This window comes from Onychostoma macrolepis, chromosome 15, assembly GCF_012432095.1.
Source record: "Onychostoma macrolepis isolate SWU-2019 chromosome 15, ASM1243209v1, whole genome shotgun sequence".
NCBI classification, from domain to species: Eukaryota; Metazoa; Chordata; class Actinopteri; order Cypriniformes; family Cyprinidae; genus Onychostoma; species Onychostoma macrolepis.
This window is the reverse complement of record NC_081169.1, coordinates 27,544,314-27,571,604: the sequence shown is the minus strand read 5'-3', so window position 1 is coordinate 27,571,604 and position 27,291 is coordinate 27,544,314. Positions and strand designations below refer to the sequence as shown.

General features: G+C 38.1%; 1 protein-coding gene across 2 annotated transcripts; it reads left to right on the top strand.

The window, feature by feature from the left end:
- The first annotated feature begins 274 nt into the window (after positions 1-274).
- On the top strand, positions 275-27,055 carry LOC131520349 (NACHT, LRR and PYD domains-containing protein 12-like). Of its 2 annotated transcripts, XM_058744524.1 has the most exons (11): positions 282-759; positions 1,998-2,077; positions 9,370-9,474; positions 11,681-11,887; positions 15,906-16,004; positions 17,516-19,372; positions 20,030-20,203; positions 20,585-20,758; positions 22,201-22,374; positions 25,396-25,525; positions 25,976-27,055. In XM_058744524.1, the coding sequence occupies exons 2-10, from the start codon at positions 2,028-2,030 to the stop codon at positions 25,490-25,492; spliced, it is 2,937 nt and encodes a 978-aa protein (XP_058600507.1). In that variant the 5' UTR covers positions 282-759; positions 1,998-2,027; the 3' UTR covers positions 25,493-25,525; positions 25,976-27,055. The 2 variants fall into 2 exon arrangements, with proteins under 2 accessions (XP_058600508.1, XP_058600507.1); XM_058744525.1 differs by lacking the exons at positions 22,201-22,374; positions 25,396-25,525; positions 25,976-27,055 and having other exon boundaries at positions 275-759; positions 20,608-20,744.
- Positions 27,056-27,291: the final 236 nt, after the last annotated feature.

The following is a 27,291-nucleotide window of genomic DNA, read 5'->3' as shown; positions in this document are numbered from 1 at the left end:
CAGTGAAGATCAACAAAATGCACTCAAGAAGGCCCTGGAGAGTGAATTCCCTGAAGCAAAGGATGACTTTTTGTTTATATTTCAGTATCAAGATGATATGGAAACATTTTTGTCATACTGTGTTGATAAACAAGGCCTTAAGGTCAATGCCATGTTCCTCAATCAGCAATTGTAGTGGAGGGAGGGATGGGGTGGGAGGCATGGGTGGGTGGGTGGGAGGGAGGGATGGGGAGGGAAGGAAAGAGGAGGAAGGAATGAATAAATAATTTGAAGAAAAAAAAGTGTTTTGTGTGTTTCTTAGATGCAGACATTTGTTAAGTATGCTGAAATAAGTAAATCATATCTTTAGAAAATTAAAAAATGTAATGTAAAACACTCACTTATATACATCTGTATTACCCAAATAGAGTCTAGCAAATGTAAACTATTCAATTGATTTAATTTGTGCAAATCTAATCGATTAATCAATATAATATAATTGATATATTTTATCAAAAAAAGTGTTTATATCAGGAGAATCACTAAACAACTCTTTCCAGTACGGATCGGGTAGTGTCAACAACACCTGAATTATTACATTACATTTTTTATTAGTAATAGTATTATGACAACAATTTTATTAAAACTACCCAAAATTGCCGTAAATTGTTTCGTCGTACTTCAGACAGGAAGTAGACGCATTTCCGCGCATGCGCAGTACAAATCGTGTTTCCGGTACGGATCGAGTAGTGACTGCGTCACGTTGTCAAGAATACAAAAGTAAGTGTCAAAGTTCATCGTCACAACAGCATTCGTGAAAAAAAAAAAAGTTTTTAGTGCATATATTGGTACATAGGCTTATTGGCAAACTGTGGTGAGCCTTCACCGTACAAAATCGAGTTACAGCCCTTGGTCGACGGTACTGATGCCTGTAACATGACACCAGTTCTAGAATCATCTATTTTAGCCTTTAGAGTTTTGAATCTAATTCTGTTTATTAGCATACCTAATTATATGTTTGTGTAGTATGGGTTACTTGTGTATAACGTTACCTTCTATATTTATTTATTTTATTCAGAGGCCGCAGATTTAGAGTAAAACCACTAACGTTAAGTATTGTCAGTTGTTTCTTTCTGCATGTTCTGTAAGGTTACAACGTTCGTACTGTGTTTTTCCTATAGTTAAAGCTGCTCACTTTTACCTCAAAATATCCACTGATATAAGGAAATGATTTACACAGAATTCACGTCACATCTTTAAGTAACTACATTATTATTACTACGTTATTACATTTTTTTTCCTCTTTACTTACCACCATTAACCTCAGCAGGTTACATTTTTAATCACTAAACCACTTTTATTCTTCGTTCGTATACTGTTATTTTCTGCTTGCACCCCAAGAGTAAATTAATAAAATTATTTACAATTTAATATTTTACTTACTACATACAATTAATAATAATCGTGGTAGCATAGTAAGTTAATTATAGTTATGCCAGGCCGACCGTCTTCCTTCCCAGCTGAAGTTCTTTATATATGAGGGTGCGGCTGTTCGTCAGATTTCAAGAGGTACTGATGTCATAACTCCCGCCCATATCTGGTCATACCAAGTCGATTTAAGTAATAGGGTGAACACAAAACAAAACTAATTTTGTTTGATTATTTGAAAAACACGGACAATAAGGAATTTAGTTATGACTTATCAAGTTTTGGGAAGTTAAGACTTTGTAAAACCTTTCTGTATGAAATACAATAGTCAGCAAAATCTTTGTTTACAGTTGTTGTTTTTTAACAATTAGTTACAGGTATTTATCAATACTAGCAGACATTTAGTAGGACTAAAAAAAAAAATGATTCTATGATCATATTCTGCAAATTTGGCATATTTACATAGCACTTTCAAAATTGCCTGTTTTCAAAAAGAAATACACATAACCAATTGTTTACAACAACACTTTATTATTATTATTGTGGCTCTGTGGTGGTTTAGTATTTATTTTTTTTTTATTTTGTTGAAGGTGGAAGAGATCCACCGAGGGTGCTTCAGTATGGACAACACCCAGACATCCAGTGATGATGATGTTCATGCAGAAATCAGGTACTCTTAAAACACTTTAAATGGTACATATTGATACACCAGTAAAATATCACAGGTTGAAAAAAAAAACAATGGTGTCTGTAACAAGGAGTCCACTGAACGGCGAGTTTAGTGAGAACCCATGTGCAGCTTTATTTACAAAATGATCCAAAATACAAACATAATCCAAACAGATGAAGACTTGACTTGGAACAGACTTGGCATGAAACAGACTTGGCATGGCATGAACAGACTAGACACACTGACAGCAGGTTACAACAACAATACTCAACTAGTGATTGGTCTTTTTGAAAGAATCATTAATGTGACTCAGAAAGAACGAGTCGTCTCGGGAAGTGATTTGTTCAGTCGCGCATGCGCAACATCCTATAGTTTCTGTACTGGAATTAGTCCAGTTGTAACGATCGGCCTTACCAACCAAGTTACAAGAGTGCTGAATGAGACTCAAAGGTCCGAGTCAGTAAAATGATCCCATCCCATGAACTTCCCATCACTATACTCAACAAGAGACAATGGAAACATTATGGCTTCTTATAGCAAACAATGAGGGTCACATGACACAAAACAACCAATGGGAAACAAGACACATGACTAAAACAACCAAAGAGCAAACAGAACTGAAAACCACATGACAGGACAATAATCAATCAGAACATGACACAATGAACAAAGGAACCAATAGCAGGAATACATGAGGACAGGGGAAGCTTGACACAACAGGGACCATGACTAAACTCCAAAATAAAAGACATGAAAACATGAACGTGAAACAAAACCCCACTTTACAGTGTCATGGGGTGGGGACTACCAGTTAAATTTTCAGCTTTTCACAGGCAGGCACTTTTGGGGTGGAAGCACAATTTTTCTCCACACAAGTATTATAACTGGAATAACTGTAATATTTTGTATAAACACAAGAGTATATTTATGAAAACCTGCTTTGATAAAGGGATCCTTTTGGTAGGGCAGTTGTTGAATTATCAGGGGTATTTAATGACTTGTGATGAATTTCTTTCATACTTTAATTTCCTTGTATCCCAAAAGAATATGCCCCTGTAATTGGAGCTATCTCTTCTAGTGTCTTTATGTAGAGGTATTTCATACTCTAAACATGTTTCTTTACTTCATGCTGCTGACACTGTGGTAGAATATGTTTTTCAACATGTAAAAATAATAAGGCTATATGTTTTTTATTTCAAAAAGAAATTGTTAGCAAGCCATATATTATTTTCTATTGGTCTAAGTTAATGGAAATATCAATTGGAGGAAGGTTTGGGTCTTACCTAATAAATATCTTATTACAAATAAAATTAAGGAAATCTCATTTAAGATATTGCACAAATTTTACCCTGCTAAGTATTTTTTTTAGCCAGATTTATTGAAGATATGTAAATTGTTCATTACATCCAGAAACAGTACCTCATTTTCTGGCATTGTCAATATACAAAGAAGTTATGATTGATTTCTTTATTTTAGACTCAAAAAGGTCCATATAAAAAAGAGCAACACACAACATGGATAAAAACAACAACAAGCAACAAAAAATAATTTACATCTAATGTCCATATAAGCACTTTCTCCAGTGCCTCCAAAGTGCAGAGGTATACCTAACAGTGCTCTTCTCTAAGATTACAATAATTTCATTTTTAGAGACCTCAAGCCGCTTCATAAATTTATACACAAAATTTCTGATAACAGCATCTAACATGGGCACATGATTCTGAACAAAAAGCTGACTGGCACTTGTCCACCGAGGGACTTTTAATAAAAGTCGCAATGCATCATTGTATGCAACCTGTAACTTGTTAAATTTAGCTTTACTGTAACTGCACCACAAGTGGGCAGTATACAGTGGAGTGCAATAAGCTTTAAACAAAGCTATTCTAACATCATCAGTACACATGCTAAATTTACGAGCAAGCATGTTAGCTTGTGCATACAATTTACAATACTGTCTCTGAATGTCATCATCATCACAGAGGTCACTTCTAATGATGTGACCGAGATATTTGACCTTATTCACCACAGATAACTCCTGTCCCGCCAGATAAAAGGAGGGAAACACGGCCTTACGGTCCTCCTTTGCCCTCACCAATATTACCACACTCTTTTTGGTATTAAACTTTAAATCATATTGCTCACCATAGTCGGAGCAGACTCTAAGCAACTGTTGCAGCCCAGCAGAGTAAGGTGACATTACAACTAGGTCATCCGCATACAGTAGATGGTTCAAAAGTCTTTCTCCCACCATGCAGCCAGTCTTACAATTTTTAAGTCTTTGAGTAAGATCATCCATATAAAGGTTAAAAGCATGGGTGACAATATTCCACCCTGTCTGACCCGTTTGTCACTAAAAAGGCTCAGATATTGTCGTGCCCCATCTAACCTGCATTGTTTGGTGTGTGTACCAAAATGCAGAACCCGGACTAGGTATGGGGAACCCCTCGCTGCTGTAATTTTACAAATAGCTTTCCATGGTTAATATGGTCAAAGGCTTTGGAGGCATCTAAGAAGCACAGACACAGTGGAGTTCTGCCTTCTGTACTTACTCACAGCCTCTTTCAGAGCATAGATACACATATCAGTCCCATGCTTACTTTTAAAACCAAACTGCTCATCATTGGTAATAACATATTCTGAAATCGATCCAGTAATATTAACTCTAATACCTTGGACATCACACTAGCTAAGGCAATCGGCCTATAGTTTTCTGTGCTAGATATTTTCCCTTTTTGTCCTTAATTACCGGTACCAGCAAGCCAGAAAGCATAGAACTGGGCAATGTGCCATGAATCAACATTCCAGTAAGACATAAAGCTAGCAAAACAACAAGTCTGTGGCTAGCAAATTTCAAATGCTCTGCTGTGATCTGATCTAGGCCACAAGATTTATTCAAAACTAATTTTCCTATAGCAGAAGTTACTTCCTCAGCCTTGATAACCTCATTATTAAGACACATTCCCAATATTGAAATCGCCACTTTTAAGGAAATTAAATAGGTCACTGTAATGCTTTCTCCAAAGATCTGTAATATTTTCAGATCCAGTAACTCCCTCAACACTGGAGGGTAGAGAAATTTTACTAGCATTCATAACTTTAACTTCTTTCCAGAAATCTTGTATATCATTTTGCAATAATTTTTTAGCCAAAGAGTCAGCTCTGAGAGTATGTTCGTTCCTTTTTATGAAGCGAACAACATATTTAAACTGCGTGACAGCTTGTTTCTTTACGTCACATATAGGGCCATTCCTTGGTTTCCCAGCAGCTACCCAGTTTTTAAAGGCTTATCTCGCTTGCTGATGGAATATACTCACATGCTCATTCCATCCTGGTCTAATACTATATCGTTTAGATCTTTTGTCACAAAATGATTTACTTGCATTATTTAATACATTCACAATTTCATCATACATATTACACAAGTCATCATTATGGTTAGAGTTATCACAATTAATGTTATCACACAAGAATACAGCATATGGAATTTGGATATTCCCTAGGCACTTGTCAGTCAAATTATAATAACACTGCATATCACAGTCTGTGAGCTTAGCCCACTCAACTCTCCCACCATAAATATGGTTACCCTTTTTGGTTATCTCAGGTAATTTTTCTATATTTAGCATCACAGAAATAGGCATGTGATCTGTCACTGCTGTTCCATACAAGATTTCGACATTCACTATACTTTCATGAGCATCAGCAGTGCATATGCAGTGATCCAACCATGAAGTTGTATTCCAAGCCTCACTGACATATGTATAGCTGTCAGTTGGCAACAATTCCAAACTTGACAGAATTAGACTATTATCCTGACAAAACCTAACCAAGTACTGGCCAAACAAAGATTTCACATCAGGAACATCTGCATTAAAATCTCCCATTACATAAATACAAGTGCATTCACTCTCTTCAATAAAAGAGCCTATAAAGGCAAGCCTTTGAATATATTCATCCTCATTACCAGGACATTCATAAGGTGTGTAAACATTTAAAATAATAAAAACATTATTGTTGATGGCGACTTTAATTCCTATACACCAATCAACATTCAATCTAATCACTGTAATTACAGGATCATATTTCATATGCCACATAATGGCCACTCCACCAGATATTCTGCCATGCACAAAACCCAAACTCAAGTCTGTTGTAGACTCTCCCACCCCATGAAAGTCACTATTAACAGAGTTAAGTTTATCCAGATCTTGTTTCGGAAGGAAAGTTTCCTGTATACATAAAATGTCTGTGTTCTCAAACAACTTGTCAACAACGAGCCGTCGAGCCTTATCCGCCGCAGTTTGTCCCAAACGCAGACCACGAGTATTATATGACACGACTCTCATTATATGTCAATTTATTATACTGAATAGTGTGCCCCCAGGCCTGTTCGCCTTCACATCTTCAGTAGCACCCTTTGATTTACGCACTTCATAGAAGCGCCGCACAAACGCACCTTCTGGCCACAAGTCTGGGTCGTACAATTCCCTCACATCGTCACACTCCGTCGTAACTTTAAATGAACTATACCGACTTTGCACAGTATCTATCTTCATACACGTGACCTTGTGGCCAAGTTTACTGTGCAAATAGCTTGTTAGTGTATCCGCTTCTAGCTCCGGCGTAAACTTTGTGGCAAAAAACACTCACCAATTTAGTCCTTACAGTATGGATGCTACTACCTGGACCCGTACCAACAATGCCAGCTCTCTGACCCCGCTGTGTGGGTCTGACTCCCTGGGTCTTGGATCTCTTGTGCTCCGTAGCTGCTGTTTGTAACCGGCGGCTGCCTCTCTTAACCACGGTACTCCAAGTAGTTGTTGTAGCCGCTGCGATAGCACTCTCCTCCACCATACTCTCCACGGGGAGGTCATCACTGGTCGGTCCACTCCCGTTGGGCTCCCGCTGTACAGATGTGCTAGGTGTATCCTCCACATCCTTGTTTCCTTTCACTGTAGTTTGCTTTGGGGCCTGCATAAAGTCGCGGCCATGTTGTTCAGCCGCGCACAGACGTCGATTTAAATCCTCTGACACAGCACATAGATCGGCAGATACTTTAGCTTGCACATTCATTCCTTGCTTCATAGCAGCTATGTCAACACTCAGCCTCTCCATTTTAGCGAGTAAACATGTCACGTCAATGCTGTTAAAGGACACAGGCGGCAGCTCATCAAGATGGTGTGACACAAAGCGAGGGATTTTGTCCCCAAGCTCATTTAACAGAGCAAGGCAGCTTTTAACATTATTTATGTCTTTTTGTTCTCCCCTGTGCTGAACAAAGCGCTGAGAGGAACCCGGACAGAGTTCAAATAACGCTTTTCTTGAACTCGCAATCCGCTCAGACGAAAAGTGGCTTGTGACTAGCAACACAATTTCGTCCTGAGCCATCGTCTTCATTTTGACAACTAAAAAATTCAAAAACTCATCTTCCACGACGATCTTGCCATCATTAGCGGTGTAAATCTCAGACTTTGTTCTGAGAGAAGCAGCAGACTCTCCACCTGTCTGTTTCTCTCGACAGTCCGTCATGATGTGACGGACTGTCGAGTTGTCACGGTCCTGTGCAGTGCACACACACAATAGCCACACGAAGACGGAGGTTTAAAGGGAATAAGGTATTTAATATAATTCAAGATGAGGAGGTTCACACACAGGGAAACATGAACAATAACCGACAACCAGAACTCAAAGGACAGGAACTCATATAGGGCAGATAATGAGGGACAGACAGGTGGACACAATGAAGGTGATTAACTAATAATTAGACAATGAACTAATGAGAACAGGAACAGAACCAAATATGGGCAAACAGGAAGGCAACACAAGCAGAGACAAAACTAGAGTCCAGTGGGTTGTGACAGTTTGCCCCCCTTCTGGAAGGCGTGGTCTCATGCTGTGGAGCAAAGGGAGGGACGGTGGGGGACTTGGGAGGAGGAAAAAGGAGTGGATGTGGGATGGTGACAGGGGACGGCGAAGGGCTAGCAGGAAGGCAGGCAATACCAGAGGAGGTTCGGGCCGAGGATGGACACCTGGGAGGAGGACGACTAACAGAGTCCAGGGTGGAGATGGAAGGAGCCAGGGCGGATCAGATGGAGGGAGGAGCCAGGACGGAGACAGGAGGGACTTGGAGCAGGAGGAGCCCGGCGGGACCCAGGCTACAATCACGATGGTGGCCCATGGAGGAGGCAACGGAGGGAGGAGCCATGGTGGAGGAGTGGCCGCCGACTCCATGGGGCCGACCAACGGTGGCGGAGCAGGTGGTGGTAGAGCCCGAGGCGACGACAGAGAGCCGAAGAGCCAGGGTTACGCCGAGGATCCGGAGGGCCAAGGTGGAGCCGGAGCGACAGAAGACCGAGGTGGAGCTGGAGGGAAGGAGCCCAACGGAGCCAGAGGGACGGAAGGACGGAGCAAAGCTGGAGGAGTGCAGTCCCGAGGTGGAAGTAGGGGTATGACTGACCAAGGCGGAGCTGGAGGGACAAGAGAGCCCGGCGGAGTTGGTGGACTGACAGGCTCCGGTGGAGACGAGGGAGCTGGCACGGATAAACTTTAGTTATTATTAGAATAATCCTGGCCTGTCCCTGCTCTCTTGGCTGCATAGCAGGCTCATATTTGTATGGCTGTGGTCCGTCATACGAGTATGAATAAACATTTACAATTTCCTCGGCGTCTGAACTGCCATTGGGAGCCATTGTTTTCCTATTGTTTAAATTGACTGCATTCCCTCCCACATCACTTTCATTTTCAGGCGGAAGTCTGAAAACGACTCCAGAAGCCTAAGTAGCATATTTATAAATATATTTTAAAGAAAATCTAGTTTTTCTATACATTGACTCATGGGTCTTTAACCTGCAATATGCTCTAAGTAAAGATATGCCAGTTTTATGTTATAGTGTACTTGCATAGTCTTATAGCACTATATCTCTCCTTCTAGTAACTACATAGAAATTGCTTGAGTGTTTCTGGGACAAAAACTTGTAAAATGTTCTAATGTTACATGGTAACAGTATGGTATGCAGAATAATTTACCCTGTAACACTGAACTATTGAAAAAGATGTAGACATAATGATAAGCAAGTGGTTTAATGCCATTATTCCACATTTATATATTTAATCTAGAAAGATAGAAGTGTACAATAAATGTACTCATTAATGTGCATTTTATATCTAAAATGAACATGTATTAAAACTGTAACCATATTGGTACATGTCTGGGAACAGCTACTGGTGGTGGAAAACGTGAGCAGGTGTCCATAATAATGCCCTGACTTTTTCTCTGTGTCTGCTGTTCACAGCTGGACATCAAGTTCATCAAATTCAGATTCAGAAAGTTTAGCTGAGGCCAGGATGAATTTCCGGTCTCTGCCACGGTCCTTCCATTTTAGAAACATTCACCACAGGTACAGTGTTTTGTAAAGTCATATACTAATATATACTAACTTTTTCATTGTACAATATCAGTTTGTGCATAAATTTGGAAATTCTTATTACCCCCTCCTCATACAAACATACGCTCAACAAATGTTTAATTGTCTCTTGAAAGTTGACGTGTATGTTTATTAATTGCTTTTGCTAATATGCTGTAAAGTGTCTGATTTAGTTTAAATATTTGTTTTGTCCCTGGATGTATGAGCCCTAAATAAATAATGAAATAAGTTGATCACACTTTATTTTAAGGTAAAATTCTCACCATTAACTATAACTCCTAATTTGCTGCTTATTAATAGTTAGTAAAGTAGTTATTAAGTTTAGGTATTGGGTAAGACTAGGGATGTACTGTAGAATATGGTCATGCAGAATAAATGCTTTATAAGTACTAATAAACAGCTAATATGTTAATAATAGGCATGCTAATAAGCAACTAGTTAACATTTAGAATTGGTCCCTATACTAAAGTGTTGCTAATAAGTTTTTTACAGATTGAAGTGGTTAAACGTATTCAGACCCCCTTAAATTTTTCACTCTTTTATATTGAGTAAAATATAAAAGAGTTTTTACATTTTTTTCCTCATTAATGTACACACAGCACCCCATATTGACAGAAAAACACGGAATTGTTGACATTTTTGCAGATTTATTAAAAAAGAAAAACTGAAATATCACATGGTCCTAAGTATTCAGACCCTTTGCTGTGACACTCATGTATTTAACTCAGGTGCTGTCCATTTCTTCTGATCATCCTTGAGATGGTTCTACACCTTCATTTGAGTCCAGCTGTGTTTGCTTATACTGATTGGACTTAATTAGGAAAGCCACACACCTGTCTATATAAGACCTTACAGCTCACAGTGCATGTCAGAGCAAATGAGAATCATGAGGTCAAAGGAACCGCCTGAAGAGCTCAGAGACAGAATTGTGGCAAGGCACAGATCTGGCCGAGGTTACAAAAAAATTTCTGCTGCACGTAAGGTTCCTAAGAGCACAGTGGCCTCCATAATCCTTAAATGGAAGGCGTTTGGGACGACCAGAACCCTTCCTAGAGCTGGCCGTCCGGCCAAACTGAGCTATTGGGGAGAAGAGCCTTTGTGAGAGAGGTAAAGAAGAACCCAAAGATCACTGTGGCTGAGCTCCAGAGATGCAGTTGGGAGATGGGAGAAAGTTGTAGAAAGTCAACCATCACTGCAGCCCTCCACCAGTCGGGGCTTTATGGCAGAGTGGCCCGACGGAAGCCTCTCCTCAGTGCAAGACACATGAAAGCCCGCATGGAGGACTCCAAGATGTGAGAAATAAGATTCTCTGGTCTGATGAGACCAAGATAGAACTTTTGGCCTTAATTCTAAGCGGTATGTGTGGAGAAAACCAGGCACTGCTCATCACCTGTCCAATACAGTCCCAACAGTGAAGCATGGTGGTGGCAGCATCATGCTGTGGGGTGTTTTTCAGCTGCAGGGACAGGACGACTGGTTGCAATCGAGGGAAAGATGAATGCGGCCAAGTACAGGGATATCCTGGACGAAAACCTTCTCCAGAGTGCTCAGGACCTCAGACTGGGCGAAGGTTTACCTTCCAACAAGACAATGACCCTAAGCACACAGCTAAAATAACGAAGGAGTGGCTTCACAACAACTCCGTGACTGTTCTTGAATGGCCCAGCCAGAGCCCTGACTTAAACCCAATTGAGCATCTCTGGAGAGACCTAAAATGGCTGTCCACCAACGTTTACCATCAACCTGACAGAACTGGAGAGGATCTGCAAGGAGGAATGGCAGAGGATCCCCAAATCCAGGTGTGAAAAACTTGTTGCATCTTTCCCAAAAAGACTCATGGCTGTATTAGATCAAAAGGGTGCTTCTACTAAATACTGAGCAAAGGGTCTGAATACTTAGGACCATGTGATATTTCAGTTTTTCTTTTTTAATAAATCTGCAAAATGTCAACAATTCTGTGTTTTCTGTCAATATGGGGTGCTGTGTGTACATTAATGAGGAAAAAATGAACTTAAATGATTTTAGCAAATGGCTGCAATATAACAAAGAGTGAAAAATGTAAGGGGGTCTGAATACTTTCCGTACCCACTGTATATTATGTGATTATTTTAATAATTGTGATTTATTACAATTTAATGTGGTTTTAGATGCACCTTTTTTTCTTTTTTCCTTTTTACAGTTTAATGCAGGAGAAAAAATCACACTCACCAGAGCCCAGCATTGTGTCTATGAAGAGTGACTGGTCTATGGATCCTCCACCTCGTTTAAGTGATAGAAAGAAATCATCGGTCTTAACAAAGTGTGGCAGCATTGTGTCTATGAAGAGTGACTGGTCTATGGATCCTCCACCTCGTTTAAGTGATAGAAAGAAATCATCACTCCTCGGGTACAATATTTCTGCATACATATGTTATACAAACAAATAACTGCAAGCATTCACTGATGCTCAAGAAGACAAACGCAGAGCACTAAGAGCATTTGGTAGCTCTCCAGGAGCAGAGCTGGCTACACCTGTAGAAGAAATGAAGGCAGTGCAGGGGAGTCCAATCCTTCTGTAGGCTTTCCAATCCTACAGAAGACAGCAAAAACAGCATTTCCTAAGTGCGTTATCCTATCTTAACTACAGATAGGAAAGGGGTATTACAGAAACCTCCTAACTCGACAAAAAACCCTAAAAACTGTCTTAACTTTAGGACAACCCCACAGCTGTCCTAACTTCAAAATTATTTGAAAACCAACGGAAAAAACGCATACAACTGTGCTGTCCGACAATGGTATTACATTTATTAATAGTTGAAAATGAAGAACGAAGATGTTTAAATGGTAGAAAGACTCTTGGTTATATTTTGATGACAAAACACTTATAAGTAATTACAGACTGCCGCACGACATATTACAATTAGCACAGGAACTGCAACCAGCATTATAGAGACCAACAAAAGTGTCACGGAGCATTATTTGTTGTAGTGCAAGTGACTAATGCCTTACAGTTTTTTGCCAAAGGTGATTTTCACAGAGAAGTAGCTTCTATTATTTTGTTTACCTCATCAGCAGCTCACGCAGTGTTGGTTGCTTGGTAACAGACCTGAGAGTGGATTGTCGAGCTTGATTATGCCATTTAAGATTTCCTAACTTGAGATAAGATACTATTTTGTAAGATAGGATAAGAATCCCAAATCAAGTTAAGATTTGCTTCTGTAATACGAATTTGCGAAAAATCCTAATTTAACATATCATATCTTAGGTTAAGACCTAAGATAAGAAATTTTCTGTAATACGCCCCCTGCTGGACCACAAAACCAGTCTTAAGTGTCAATTTTTCGAAATTGAGATTTATACATAATCTGAAAGCTGAATAAATAATCTTTCCACTGATGTATGGTTTGTTAGGATCAGACAATATTTGGCCGAGATACAACTATTTGAAAATCTGGAATCTGTGTGTGTAAAAAACTCAAAATATTGAGAAAATCAGCTCTAAATTTGTCCAAATTAAGTTCTTAGCAATGCATATTACTAATCAAAAATGAAGTTTTGATATATTTACGGTGAGAAATTTACAAAATGTCTTCATGGAACATGATCTTTACTTAATATCCTAATGATTTTTGGCATAAAAGAAAAATTGATCATTTTGACCCATACAATGTATTTTTGGTTATTGCTACAGATATACCCCAGCGACTTAAGACTGGTTTTGTGGTCCAGCAGGGGCGTGTTACAGAAAATTTCTTATCTTAGGTCTTAACTTAAGATATGATATGTTAAATTAGGATTTTTGCAAATTCGTATTACAGAAGCAAATCTTAACTTGATTTGGGATTCTTATCCTATCTTACAAAATAGTATCTTATCTCTAGTTAGGAAATCTTAAATGGCATAATCAAGCTCGACAATCCACTCTCAGGTCTGTTACCAAGCAACCAACACTGCGTGAGCTGCTGATGAGGTAAACAAAATAATAGAAGCTACTTCTCTGTGAAAATCGCCTTTTGCAAAAAACGTAAGGCATTAGTCACTTGCACTACAACAAATAATGCTCCGTGACACTTTTGTTGGTCTCTATAATGCTGGTTGCAGTTCCTGTGCTAATTGTAATATGTCGCGGCAGTCTGTAATTACTTATAAGTGTTTTGTCATCAAAATATAACCAAGAGTCTTTCTACCATTAAACATCTTCGTTCTTCATTTTCAACTATTAATAAATGTAATACCATTGTCGGACAGCACAGTTGTAAGCGTTTTTTTCCGTTGGTTTTCAAATAATTTTGAAGTTAGGACAGCTGTGGGGTTGTCCTAAAGTTAAGACAGTTTTAGGGTTTTTGTCAAGTTAGGAGGTTTCTGTAATACCCTTTCCTATCTGTAGTTAAGATGGGATAATGCACTTAGGAAATGCTGTTCTGTAATAGCTTTTGTCCTAAATGTGGTCCTAACTGAAATTACCATGGTTACCAAACAGATAAGATAAGATTTTAAAGTTAGGATCTTTCTGTAATACGCCCCTGCTGGACCACAAAACCAGTCTTAAGTGTCAATTTTTCGAAATTGAGATTTATACATAATCTGAAAGCTGAATAAATAATCTTTCCACTGATGTATGGTTTGTTAGGATCAGACAATATTTGGCGAGATACAACTATTTGAAAATCTGGAATCTGTGTGTAAAAACTCAAAATATTGAGAAAATCAGCTCTAAATTTGTCCAAATTAAGTTCTTAGCAATGCATATTACTAATCAAAAATGAAGTTTTGATATATTTACGGTGAGAAATTTACAAAATGTCTTCATGGAACATGATCTTTACTTAATATCCTAATGATTTTTGGCATAAAAGAAAAATTGATCATTTTGACCCATACAATGTATTTTTGGTTATTGCTACAGATATACCCCAGCGACTTAAGACTGGTTTTGTGGTCCAGCAGGGGGCGTATTACAGAAAATTTCTTATCTTAGGTCTTAACTTAAGATATGATATGTTAAATTAGGATTTTTTGCAAATTCGTATTACAGAAGCAAATCTTAACTTGATTTGGGATTCTTATCCTATCTTACAAAATAGTATCTTATCTCAAGTTAGGAAATCTTAAATGGCATAATCAAGCTCGACAATCCACTCTCAGGTCTGTTACCAAGCAACCAACACTGCGTGAGCTGCTGATGAGGTAAACAAAATAATAGAAGCTACTTCTCTGTGAAAATCGCCTTTTGCAAAAAAAAAAACGTAAGGCATTAGTCACTTGCACTACAACAAATAATGCTCCGTGACACTTTTGTTGGTCTCTATAATGCTGGTTGCAGTTCCTGTGCTAATTGTAATATGTCGTGCGGCAGTCTGTAATTACTTATAAGTGTTTTGTCATAAAAATATAACCAAGAGTCTTTCTACCATTTAAACATCTTCGTTCTTCATTTTCAACTATTAATAAATGTAATACCATTGTCGGACAGCACAGTTGTAAGCGTTTTTTTCCGTTGGTTTTCAAATAATTTTGAAGTTAGGACAGCTGTGGGGTTGTCCTAAAGTTAAGACAGTTTTTAGGGTTTTTTGTCAAGTTAGAAGGTTTCTGTAATACCCCTTTCCTGTCTGTAGTTAAGATGGGATAATGCACTTAGGAAATGCTGTTCTGTAATAGCTTTTGTCCTAAATGTGGTCCTAACTGAAATTACCATGGTTACCAAACAGATAAGATAAGATTTTAAAGTTAGGATCTTTCTGTAATACGCCCCCTGGGTCACATATGAGAATGAACCTCATTGGTTGTCGAGTGGCAAGCTAATTTAAATGCTGTAAACATTGTTTGCTGATCATTGTTTAGATGTAAATAAAAACCTAAATTAAATCTGTTCATCATATAAAGTGATTGTGTCACTTAAGAAGACTTGGATTAAACCATTCGATTCGTATGGATTTACTTTAGATCTCTTTATGAATGCTTTGAAGCATCCGAAAATGCTTGAAATGACTTAATTGGATGGACAAAAATCTCTCAGATTTCATAAAATACATGTTCAATTGTGTTCTGAAGATGAACAAAAGTCTTATGGGTTTGGAATGACATGAAGATGAATCATTGGTAATAGAATTTCATTTTTGGGTGAACTCCTTTAAGTAATTCAACGTGGCACAGACCCTGGTCTTCACTTTGGCACAATGTAGTCCAGCAGAAAACAATACAACTTCAGGTTTAACAATTTCAATCGTTAGAGAATTACTTTCTTTTCTTAATCTTTAAAAAATATTGTGAAATACACAATTCTAAATGTAATGAGCTAAAGTATATAGTTAATAAAAAGAGTACCAAAAAGTTGGTACAAGAGTAGCAGATAGAGCTGGTGGTAGAGACCATGTGTGCTATTCATTGTAATGCCATGAGTATTTCTCTTGATCTGACTTTCATAGAAAAAGAAGATCAATGAAAATGATGATGTCACAATTACAAGTACCCAGTCATGAGTCAGTGAAGAGTGAGTGTTCAGTGAATCGGCCAAAACTTTTGAGGTATGGAAAAACTGGTTGCCCCTACAGTTTGTATAGTTCTGCATTCTTACATTTTTATTGCTCAGTATTTTGACGCACAAAACTAAATTCTTGTGGATTATTTATTGGTAATTTAATCTTTACCTGGGGCCTGATGTATAAATGCTGTGCACACACAATATGCTTATGCATATTTCATATTTCATTGCATATTGGAACTTTAACCAGAATATTTATAAATTTAAATTAGGGGTGGCACGGTACATGAAAAAACACCCGAACCGTTCGGTTCGCTTGTCTCGGTTCGGTTCGTGTGTGCGTCGCACGGTTCGACGCATGCGCAATGTAGCCCCGTGCTCAGACAGTTTTGCCTCAGACAGTTTCGCGCGAACATACATATAGACTATGTGCTGATTCTGAACGCGTCTCTCACGTTGAGGGAGTATACTTTAAAGGCTTGCGCACTCAACTGTTTGCGAAAAGGAGCTTTGTGCTCGAGTATCCTAACGTTACCTCTCTCATTCGGCACAAATCCAAATATTGCATAATATTTCCATATTTGCGATGTAACATATCTGAATGCGATTATATAATTTATTATGTAAATGATAGGTTTTGTACTTCAGTCGCGTTCCAACGGTGACACAGAGGCGCGCGCGCTGATGTTTGGCTCAATGAATTTTATTTTGATAAAGTACCAACTGCGTTGTCAAGTTAGCAATGCTGGAACTGATGTGTGTGTGTGTGTGTGTGCGAGCGCGCGCTCCGGCGCGATCATTCACTTCAACTGTTTCCTTATACCTGCAGAATCAACTTTAAACACATATTGTCTTATTAATAATCACTGTATAAAGGTCTGCTTTTATTTGTGTACACTCACAATGAAAACAAAACAGATTATATATATATATATATATATAACATGTAATAATATTTAGTATTTTCACATCTAGATGGAAAAAAATTGTAATTTGCACTACTGTCTGTTCAAAATAAATGAAAAGAAACTGAGCATAGTAGATTCCCCCACCCCACCCCCCGTTGTACCGGAATCGTACCGAACCGTGACCCCCGAACCGAGGTACGTACCGAACCGTGACATCTGTGTACCGTGCCACCCCTAATTTAAATAGAAATATTTGTAATGGATGCACTGCTTTGGGTGGCTGAATTGTCTATAGGTCCAATAACAACGCACAACGCATGCCACACAATCTTCTGCTGATTAGGATTTCTAAGGAAATTGAGTTTTATACATGAAGCCCCAGATGTTTTACCATGAATTTTAAATTAGACAGCATCTCCTTAGATGAGCAGAAACATTGCATTGTATGATGTTATTCTTGTTTAAATGGGATGTGTGTTGATTTAGATTGATAGTTTTTTTTGTGTTATAAATGTATATTGCATTTCTTTTTTGCAACTGTCAGTTTGAGAAATTATGATACACTTGTGTGTATACGAGAAAAGTAAGGAGCTGTTGCAGTTTTGTCATGACTGAAGTGTAATAATGTGTTACTTTAATTCTACAGTCATCAATTTAAACTCAACATGATTAGATCAAATCTAAGAAAGACATTTGAGTTTCTGTATGAAGGAACAGCAAAGCAGGGAAACCCAACACTCCTGAATGATATCTACACAGAGCTCTACATCACAGAGAGTGAGAGTGGAGAGATCAGTAATGAACATGAGGTGAGACAGATTGAGACACTATCCAGGAGAGCTGCAACAGAGGACACACCGATCAAATACAGTGACATCTTTAGACCTTTACCTGGACAAGACAAACCCATCAGAACTGTGCTGACAAAGGGAGTCGCTGGCATTGGAAAAACAGTCTCTGTGCAGAAGTTCATCCTGGACTGGGCTGAAGGGAAAGAAAATCAGGACGTCCAGCTCATATTTCCACTTCCTTTCAGAGAGCTCAATCTGATGAAGGACAAAACACTCAGTCTTTCAGATCTTCTTCATGTCTTTTTCCCTGAAACAAAAGAAATAGACATTTTCAGTGAAAAATATGAAGTGTTGTTCATCTTTGATGGTCTGGACGAGTGTCGTCTGTCTCTGGATTTTCAGAGCGATGTGAGGCTGTATGATGTAAGTCAATCAGCCTCAGTGGACGTGCTGCTGACGAACCTCATTGCGGGGAATCTGCTTCCCTCTGCTCTCATCTGGATCACCTCCAGACCAGCAGCAGCTGATCTCGTCCCCTCTGAGTGTGTCCATCGAGTGACAGAGGTACGAGGCTTCAATGATCCACAGAAGGAGGAATACTTCAGGAAGAGAATCAGTGATCAGAGTCTGGCCGATAGGATCATCTCACACCTGAAGTCATCAAGGAGCCTCTTCATCATGTGCCACATCCCAGTGTTCTGCTGGATCTCAGCCGCTGTTCTGGAGAAGATGTTGAGTCGAGCAGAGAGTGGAGAGATTCCCAAGACTCTCACTCAAATGTACACACGCTTCCTGATCCTTCAGACCAACATCAAACATGAGAAGGATTATGAGAATTACGTGACAGATGAAGATATGATCCTCAAACTGGGAAAACTGGCTTTTCAGCAGCTTGTGAAAGGCAATGTGATCTTCTATGAGGAAGACCTGAGAGAGTGTGGCATTGATGTGACAGAAGCATCAGTGTACTCAGGATTGTGCACTCAGATCTTCAGAGAAGAGCTTGGCTTGTATCAGGGGAAAGTCTTCTGTTTTGTTCATCTGAGCATTCAGGAACATCTAGCAGCTCTATATGCACACATCTCCTGTACAAACAACAGGAGAAATGTGTTTGAACAAATCACCAAACAAACTTATGATGCCATGAAAACTCAGCTGGAACGTGATCTGAGAAGACATCATGTCTTGCTTGTAGAATCTTTGCAACAATTTAATTTTGGCCTTTCCATGGAACATAAGATATTTGAGCTGCATCAGAGAGCTGTGGATGAGGCTCTACAGAGTAAAAATGGACAACTGGACCTTTTCCTGCGGTTTCTTCTGGGTCTGTCAGTCGAGTCTAATCAGATTCTCCTACAAGGACTAATGACACTGAGAAGAAGCAGATCTGACAGCAATGAGGAAACAGTTGAGTACATCAAGAAGAAGATCAAGACCATTAATTCTCCAGAGAAATCCATCAATCTGTTCCACTGTCTGAATGAACTGGGTGATCATTCACTAGTGGAGGAAATACAGCAGTATCTGAAATCTGGAACAATAAAGAAAACCAAACTCTCTTCATCTCAGTGGTCAGCTGTTGCTTTTGTGTTGTTGACATCAGAGGAGAAGCTGAATGAGTTTAGGCTGAATGAATTTGTTGAAGCAGAAAATAAAGCTGATCACATTCTTCACAAGTTGTTGCCTGTGATTAAAGAATACAGAAGAGCTGAGTAAGTATCACTAAGAACAATCACTACACTGTTAAATATTACAAGAAAAAGTAGTAGTCAATGGAACGAAAAGTGTAGTGACAGCCCCTTGACTAAAAGCACAACATTCACACATTCCTTGCTGACTGAGTTGTAAATGGGTGAGCGTCAGTATGATGATACTGCAGTTACTGAAAATAAAAGTTGTCATGAAATGAAAATTCATCCCATTTGTTTTCTAAATGCATGTTATAGATCTAATCTTAAACAACTCATCTGTGCATATGTTTTGTTCATTCAACTTTTTTGACCTTGTAAAGTTTTATACAATGTCATAACTGGACCTTGTAGTGAAAATGCCACTTCTCTTTGGTGACACATGCAGGACTTCTCCAGTCATTTAGCTTAAACCCCACTCCTGCAAGCTCACATTCATCTGCCTCCACATTTGAGTAAATTGCTCACATCTCAAAATCCAATCAACAACCAATGGATAAAATCAATTGCCCACCCAACTTTTTTTTACATTTTTTGATAACCCATTTCACTCAGATGTACATCACAATATGGGAAAAAAAGATCTTTCACTTCACTGCAACTTTAAGTAAATTTGTATTTATTAATTTATTTATTTTATCTGATCTGAGAGAGTGAAGGTTGTGTCATTGACCTCTACAGGTTTAGTGATTGTGGTGTCACAGATGAAGGTTGTGCTGCTCTGGCTTCAGCTCTGAGCTCAAACCCCTCACACCTGAGAGAACTGAATCTGTCTGGAAATAAATTAGGAGATTCTGGTGTGATGCTTCTCTCTTCCGGACTTGAGAATCCTCACTGTAAACTAGAGATACTCAGGTGAGAATCACATATGGTGTGGCACTCAGATAAATTGTCTTGTTCTTTTTTTAGGTTTAAGAAAGTAATGTAGAAGACAAAGAGGGGTTGGGATCAGAAAGCACCAGGAGCTGCCCGGATACAAGCACAGGGTGCTGTGTGCTGAAACGCTGCCCACGAGGCTGTCAGCTACGACAAATTATCTTTTAGTGAAACAGAAGAAGATTATTATATTTAAAAAATGTTGATTCAAAAGTTAATGCTGCAAACTGGGCACTGAGATAAGATACAGCATCCCCACAACCTTATATAGAATAAGCAGTTTGGAGAATGAATGAATGGATTGATGGACTTGTGTGTTCTGATCTGAGAGAGAGAAAAGTTTGTCATTGTTCTCTACAGGTTGAATGATTGTGGTGTTACAGGTGAAGGTTGTGCTGCTCTGGCTTCAGCTCTGAGATCAAACCCCTCACACCTGAGACAACTGGATCTTTCCAGGAATAATCTAAGAGATTTTGGAGTTAAGCTTATCTGTGCTAAACTCAAGAATCCTGACTGTAAATTGGAGATACTGGGGTAAGATCATTTCTCTGATTGTCTAAAGCAGAAAATATGGGATCATAGTCAATATAATTTCGTTGTAAACTATCACAACAGATTATCACCACAGTGTTATATGTTTAAAAAAATTACACACATAAAATACATTGTACAAAATGTTATACATTTATTACACATCTGGTTGCCACCATGGTTTTCTGTAAAACAGTCTAAAAGAAAAGTTAAAAAAATGCGATCTATTATAATAAATAAAAACTAAATTTGACACTAAATGTGGCTGAAAAATGGCATACATTTGTAATTTGCTGTCTTTGTATTATATTAAATATGAAATGTGACACATTTAACAAACCAACATTGGCCAATAAAATCAAATTTAATGAAAACATCTGAGTAACTCGTGCAGGATCAACAAGAGAAAATATTATAACCTATTCTAAACAGAATACCAAATAAAAGTTAGCCAACATATTATAACCAAGTGTTGTGTTGTGTCCCCATTTACCAAATTTAAAAAATCAGACAATTAAAATAATTTTAGTAATTTTGACAGAAAAAACAATATTTGACTCTTGCATGTCAATTTTAATCTTACAGTTGTTATTTTAACAAGGTAAATAAGCAGCAAGCAAGACCTGATATGAAATTAAATAACTGTAATATCCATTTTTTTAAAGGGTTACTCCACCCCAAAATGAAAATTTTGTCATTAATCACTTACCTCCATGTCGTTCCAAACCCGTAAAAGCTTCGTTTGTCTTCTGAACACAAATCAGGGAGGCTTGTGACTGTCCCATTGACTGCCAAGTAATTAACACTGTCAAGGCCCAGAAAAGTATGAAAAGTATCGCCGCAACACAAGGATACGTATTCTACGTGTATTTACGCTTTGATTTGAACGAAAATAGCGCATCCTTGTCTTGCGGCTGACACAGAAGAGCGTATGCAGCTTGAGTCCAGTGGATAATCTCCAAAATGGTGCTATGGTGATGCGGAGAGACAGAGAGGAGAGGAATTGTTGAAAAAAATTTAGTTATTTTTATTTTCTTTGCCTGCAAAAAGTATTCTCGTCGCATCATAAAATTCAGGTTGAACCACTGATGGCAGATGGGCTATCCTGACGATAATTTTCATACTTTTCTGGGCCTTGACAGTGTTAATTACTTGGCAGTCAATGGGACAGTCACAATTTGTGTTCCGATAATGAACTAAGCTTTTACGGGTTTGGAACGATATGGGGGTAAGTGATTAATGATAAAATTTTCATTTTGGGGCAGAGTAACCCTTTAAAGCTTGGTAAAAATAGAAAGCAAAATGTAAGTGTGCAAATAAAATATTGAAAGGTTTAATTGGAAACTATATTAACCAACTAGTTGTGTTGTATTTCCAGTGCCAAATAGCAGCAGCAGTACCACACATACCTCTCCATAACAACAGTATGTCACTGTTCTCTACAGGTTGAGCCGGTGTGGAATCACAATTGAAGGATGTGCTGCTCTGGCATCAGCTCTGATATCAAACCCCTCACACCTGAGAGAGCTGGATCTGACTCAGAATAGACTCGGAAATTCAGGACATGAACTGCTCACTGCTCTATTAAATTCTCCACATTATAAACTGGAGTCATTGCAGTAAGTAGTAATCATTTCAAATAAATACTCATTCTCATTTCAAGTTCATATAGCTGTACATTTACATTGGTAAGAAAAAGGATATGTAATTGGAATTAGTTGGTTTTTGTCATCTGACCTTCAAAGTGACAATTATAGGCACAATGGGTCACTAATAATTCACTAAAAATTATGTGGATTATTTTGTATTTGTACGCACAGGAGAACTTCTCACAAAAATCGCTGCCTAATTCACAAACATGCTTACACACAAGAATTCATTTATAACCTTGAGCTAATGTTAGTGAATTTAGAGTATTCTAAATGTGTGGCCGTGTGCACAAGATTATCCATTTGAATAAAGCACACCCAAACCATCCCCATATAAGGGCTTTCTGCACAACCTTTCCTTTACTGCCTTTTGTCACTCTCAGCAGAGTTTAGAAGAATAAATAAAATTTAGAATAAATTTTAGCATTAAAGTTTTTGGAGAATCGTGATTTGTTTGTGAAAACGTTTGCACTCAGACTTCACACAAATTTGACTATATTGTCATTGTACAGTCACTTATAATGTATATAATGCATTTTATAACATTATTCATTTGGGTCCCACTTTATATTAGGTGGCCTTTAAATTAATTATTTGGTACAATGTACTTATTGTGTACATACATGTGCTGCCCTTAGAAATTGAAATGCTATTTTTGTGTGTTATTTTACTATTTTATTTGTATATATTGTGAATTATATCCTGCGGGACTTTTATTTTGAAATCGCGATCTCACTGCGGGGAAGCGCGGATGTTTGGGTATGTTCAGAAACGAAAGAGAAGGAATCCACCTTTTTCTTGCCGTAAAATTTGTAAATTTTATGGGTCTAGCTTCCGGTCTAATCTGCCTCCAGCTATTTTTAGCTGTACAAAACAGTTCGTTTTGCTGCTTGATATTGAAAATTAGTGTGTCTTATAATATTATTTTAATGTATTATCTTAATCATGAACACACTGGTTTGTAGTGCAAAAAGGTTTACCGTTTATTGCACATTGTTATTCTCCTCGTTATTTACCTATAGCGGCTAATAAACCGGAAGTCTCACCCATAGACTTACTTCCGCGTTGAAGAAAAAGGTGGATGGAGTCATAGATATGGATAGAGTGGGGGAACTATGACATCACTTTGTAGGCGGAACGGTGGTTAGCATGAAACTGGTTCCTGGACAAAAAACCAATGGGATTTTTCCATAGGCTTTTGGATAATCGCAACAAATAAGCTCTGTGTTCAATCATAGTTCGTGAAATTTACACGTTTTGTCCATCAAGATAATCTTCACAAAATAATATAACTTTGACGAATTTTGAAGCCTAAATAAAAGCGCCAGAACTGAAAAGCTAAACTTAGGCTATAAACGAACTACAGCACCACCGTCGCTCGCCTTCAACGTCATCACCACCGCGCTCCCGATAACTTATTTTTAACATGTTCAGTGAAGGATTTACTCTGTATATGAATGTTAATCCACGCTACATGAACCTTTTCATATAAACTGGAATAAATACAAAACTAGAGACAAACTAAAACTGAAATAAGACATTAGTAATAAATAGTATAGTGAATAAATGAAATAATCTTAACTAAAGGACATTTGAAACCACGTATTTCTGTACATTTTTAAATTAGGTGCATTAAAAGTCAATACATCTTTGATTAATATGAATATTTGAAATAAAAACGTGTCTCCACATACTATTCAATAAAATTCTAGTGCATTTAATCTATTAAACAACAGCAGAGTGAACAAGTTTTTGGATATGGAAGGATTAAACTTATTTTAGTGAACAAAGTACCACATTTCAGCTATCGTTTTGTTAGGAATGGTACACAAAATGTTATTTTATCCTTGCTGAAAGCTTCTTGTGGCCGTAAACATTTAATTTTAACTTGGCTTTAAGCACTATGCATTATTAAAGTTTCACTTTTACCACGTAAAGCCGGTAAATGTGGTGTTTACATGGATTAATCGTATGAGTTTACCTTATGGTACGAACCCAGAGTCTCTGTATCAGTAAGCGACAAACTCAAGCTTCTTCCATCTGAAGACTTGTGTCACATTTATATAAAATGCGGGAAACTATTTATTGGTTATTCTAAAATTAATTGTATTACAAATTATACAACAATTGGAAAATACTATAAATTGATAAACTGTTCGGCGTGATGACGTTGAATGTCTCCGACAGCGCCTGTAGTCCCATTTAGCAACTTGTTAGCAACCGTCTTTATTAAGAAATGTAACAGCTTAAAAAAATCACGAGTGTGGTGTGACTGGTGTGTTTTATGTCGTAGAATAAAACGTGAAAGTATCTTGAGCCTGTGTGAACCACGGACCTTATTTTAGGGATTTAACCAAAATCCCATTCAAAAAACCCATTGACTCTGGGACGTTGGAACCGGAAGTGCTAAAATGCACTCGCTTCCGGGTTTTCGCCTACAAAGTGACATCATAGTTCCCCCACTCTATGAAAGGCATCCTTTAACAGTTTAGCTCTGGAAAACATTTGACTTCTTACAGTAAAGGATAATCACCAAGAAAAGTACGCCTTGGGACTTTATTCTAAATGTTTGCTATCTGTCTAATGGAGCACAGTCACGTTCTATGAGGGCAGAATAATACTTGTTTTTACATTGTACTTATATTTTAAAAAATACCTATATGTAATTACATCTGTAATTAATTTCTGTAATTACAATTATAATTACATTGTTGACCCATCTCTTACACCTTAACTCACCCTTAAACCTACCCAAACCACCAAACCTGTCCCTAACCATTGTACTTATTTTTTGATGTAAGTACATAGTAGTTAAGGCCACCTAATTATAAAGTGTGACCTTCATTTGTATCTCTTTGTATATGTGAAAAACAGAGCGATTTTTCTTGTTTACAGTTGATCTGTATTAAAATAAAGCATACTAGAGACGTTTATTATTTCAAATGATTATCTGATTTTAAAAAAAGTGACTGTCTGTGTGTTTTATTTCAGTGTTTACAGGTATCCGATGACATTCTCATCTTTCCTTAGCCTCAAATTTCCACACCGAAATCCACACCGACTCCGTCCCCACACACTTACAGAATAATATGCCACTCGGACAGCCTCTCTCCACTTTAACGTAAGGAATTTGCTCAATTGTTTAGAAACTCCCCTGAGCGGGGTCATGCATTAGAAACAACAAAGATTAAAAGCAGTCACAGTGAACATGTTTTGTGTTTGTGTATTTTGGTATACATACTAAATACAGATTAATAGATTCATAATTATGATTTAATAGATTAATAGATTCATAGATGTTAATGACTATATCTGACTATACAGCAGGGGTGCAGAACTCAGTTCCTAGAGGAGCACAGCCCTGCACAGTTTAACTTCAACCCTAATTATATACACCTGATCCAGCTAATCAAGTCCTTCAGGCTTATTTGAAAACTACATGGTATGTGTATTGGAGCAGGGATGAAATTAAATTCTGCAGGGCTGCGGCCCTCAGCTCTGCACCCCTGCTATTCAGTGTGTGAAATATTGTATGTGTGTATAAAATACTGTATATATGATATGTTCTCAGTCCAGTGCAGCCAACGAAGTTGGCGAAGTGGTGAAGAGAATGAAGCTGGGTAAAGCAACTGGGCCAGATGATTTGCCAGCAGATGTGTGTCACAATGCTGGAATTCGGTTTAGTGGCTAGCACATTTCTTCAGCCTGGTTGAAGAAATTCTCTCACAGAAGAAGACGCCTGTTGACTGGCAGGTCAGCGTGACAATTCCAGTCTGGAAGAAGAACGGCAACCCGGCTGAATGCGCCAACTACTGGCCAATTCAATTGCTCTCGATTCGATTTCTCTCTTAGATTTTTGAATGAATCCTGGATAAGTGATTTTGCAACATTATACACCTCACAGCAAAGAACTGTGGGACACAATTCACTCCGCCCGGCTCCTGTTTGAGAAGCATTGAAAAGGCATTTGACCATGTTCCCCATGAAGCCATTTGGCATGAATTAAAAACCCATGAAGTTCCTGAGGAACTCATCGAACGGGTAAAGTTGCTGTATGAGGAACCAAAAAGCAGAGTGCAGGCAACCGCTGGAACAATGAAGGAGTTAAATTTTTCTGTGAGTGTCCACCAAGGTTCTGTGTTATCACCGCTCCTATTTATTTTTGTGAAGGACTGTTACATGAGACCTCTATGAAGATGACATTATGCTTGCGGCCAAAAAGAAAGCCAACTTCGAGTAGAATGTCCAGGCATGGAGCAACTGGCTGCGATGGATCTCCAGCATCACAAGCTTTGACTACACCTGTAATGATAACATTCGGCAGTGCTATGGTGTTGCTTCAATAGATGACAAGCTACGTGAAGCCCAGCTCCGGTGGTAAATAATAAATAAGTAATCTAATGACTAAGCAAGTTTGAGTGGTGTGTGGAACATTTTCTAGCAATTTTTCTAGCTTGAACTGAAAACACTATATGAAGTCTCTTGCTCACACACACACACACATAATGACACTACTGACATTTTAGAGCTGCTTTACAGCAGAATTGAAATTTGCTCATATTTAAAGTTTGCATTATTTTCCTATTTATTACTGTAATGTTGCTTTGAAACTATCTGTGTAAAAATATAAATAAACCTGACTTGACAAACACTGTGCTACCTATTTTTTTTTTACTTCAAGTTCTCAGAAACAGGCCAAGACGTCACTGTTAGCACTAATGTGAGGTTGGTGGAACTCTAGAGATGAGAGTTGAAAATATAATAGTGCTGTAATCATGAAGGATGCCATCTTTTCACATGTATTTTTTTTCCATATGAACTATGAACTACAATAGTCATTGTAAAAATGCATAAATTCACATTATAAATCTTATAGTAACAATTAAT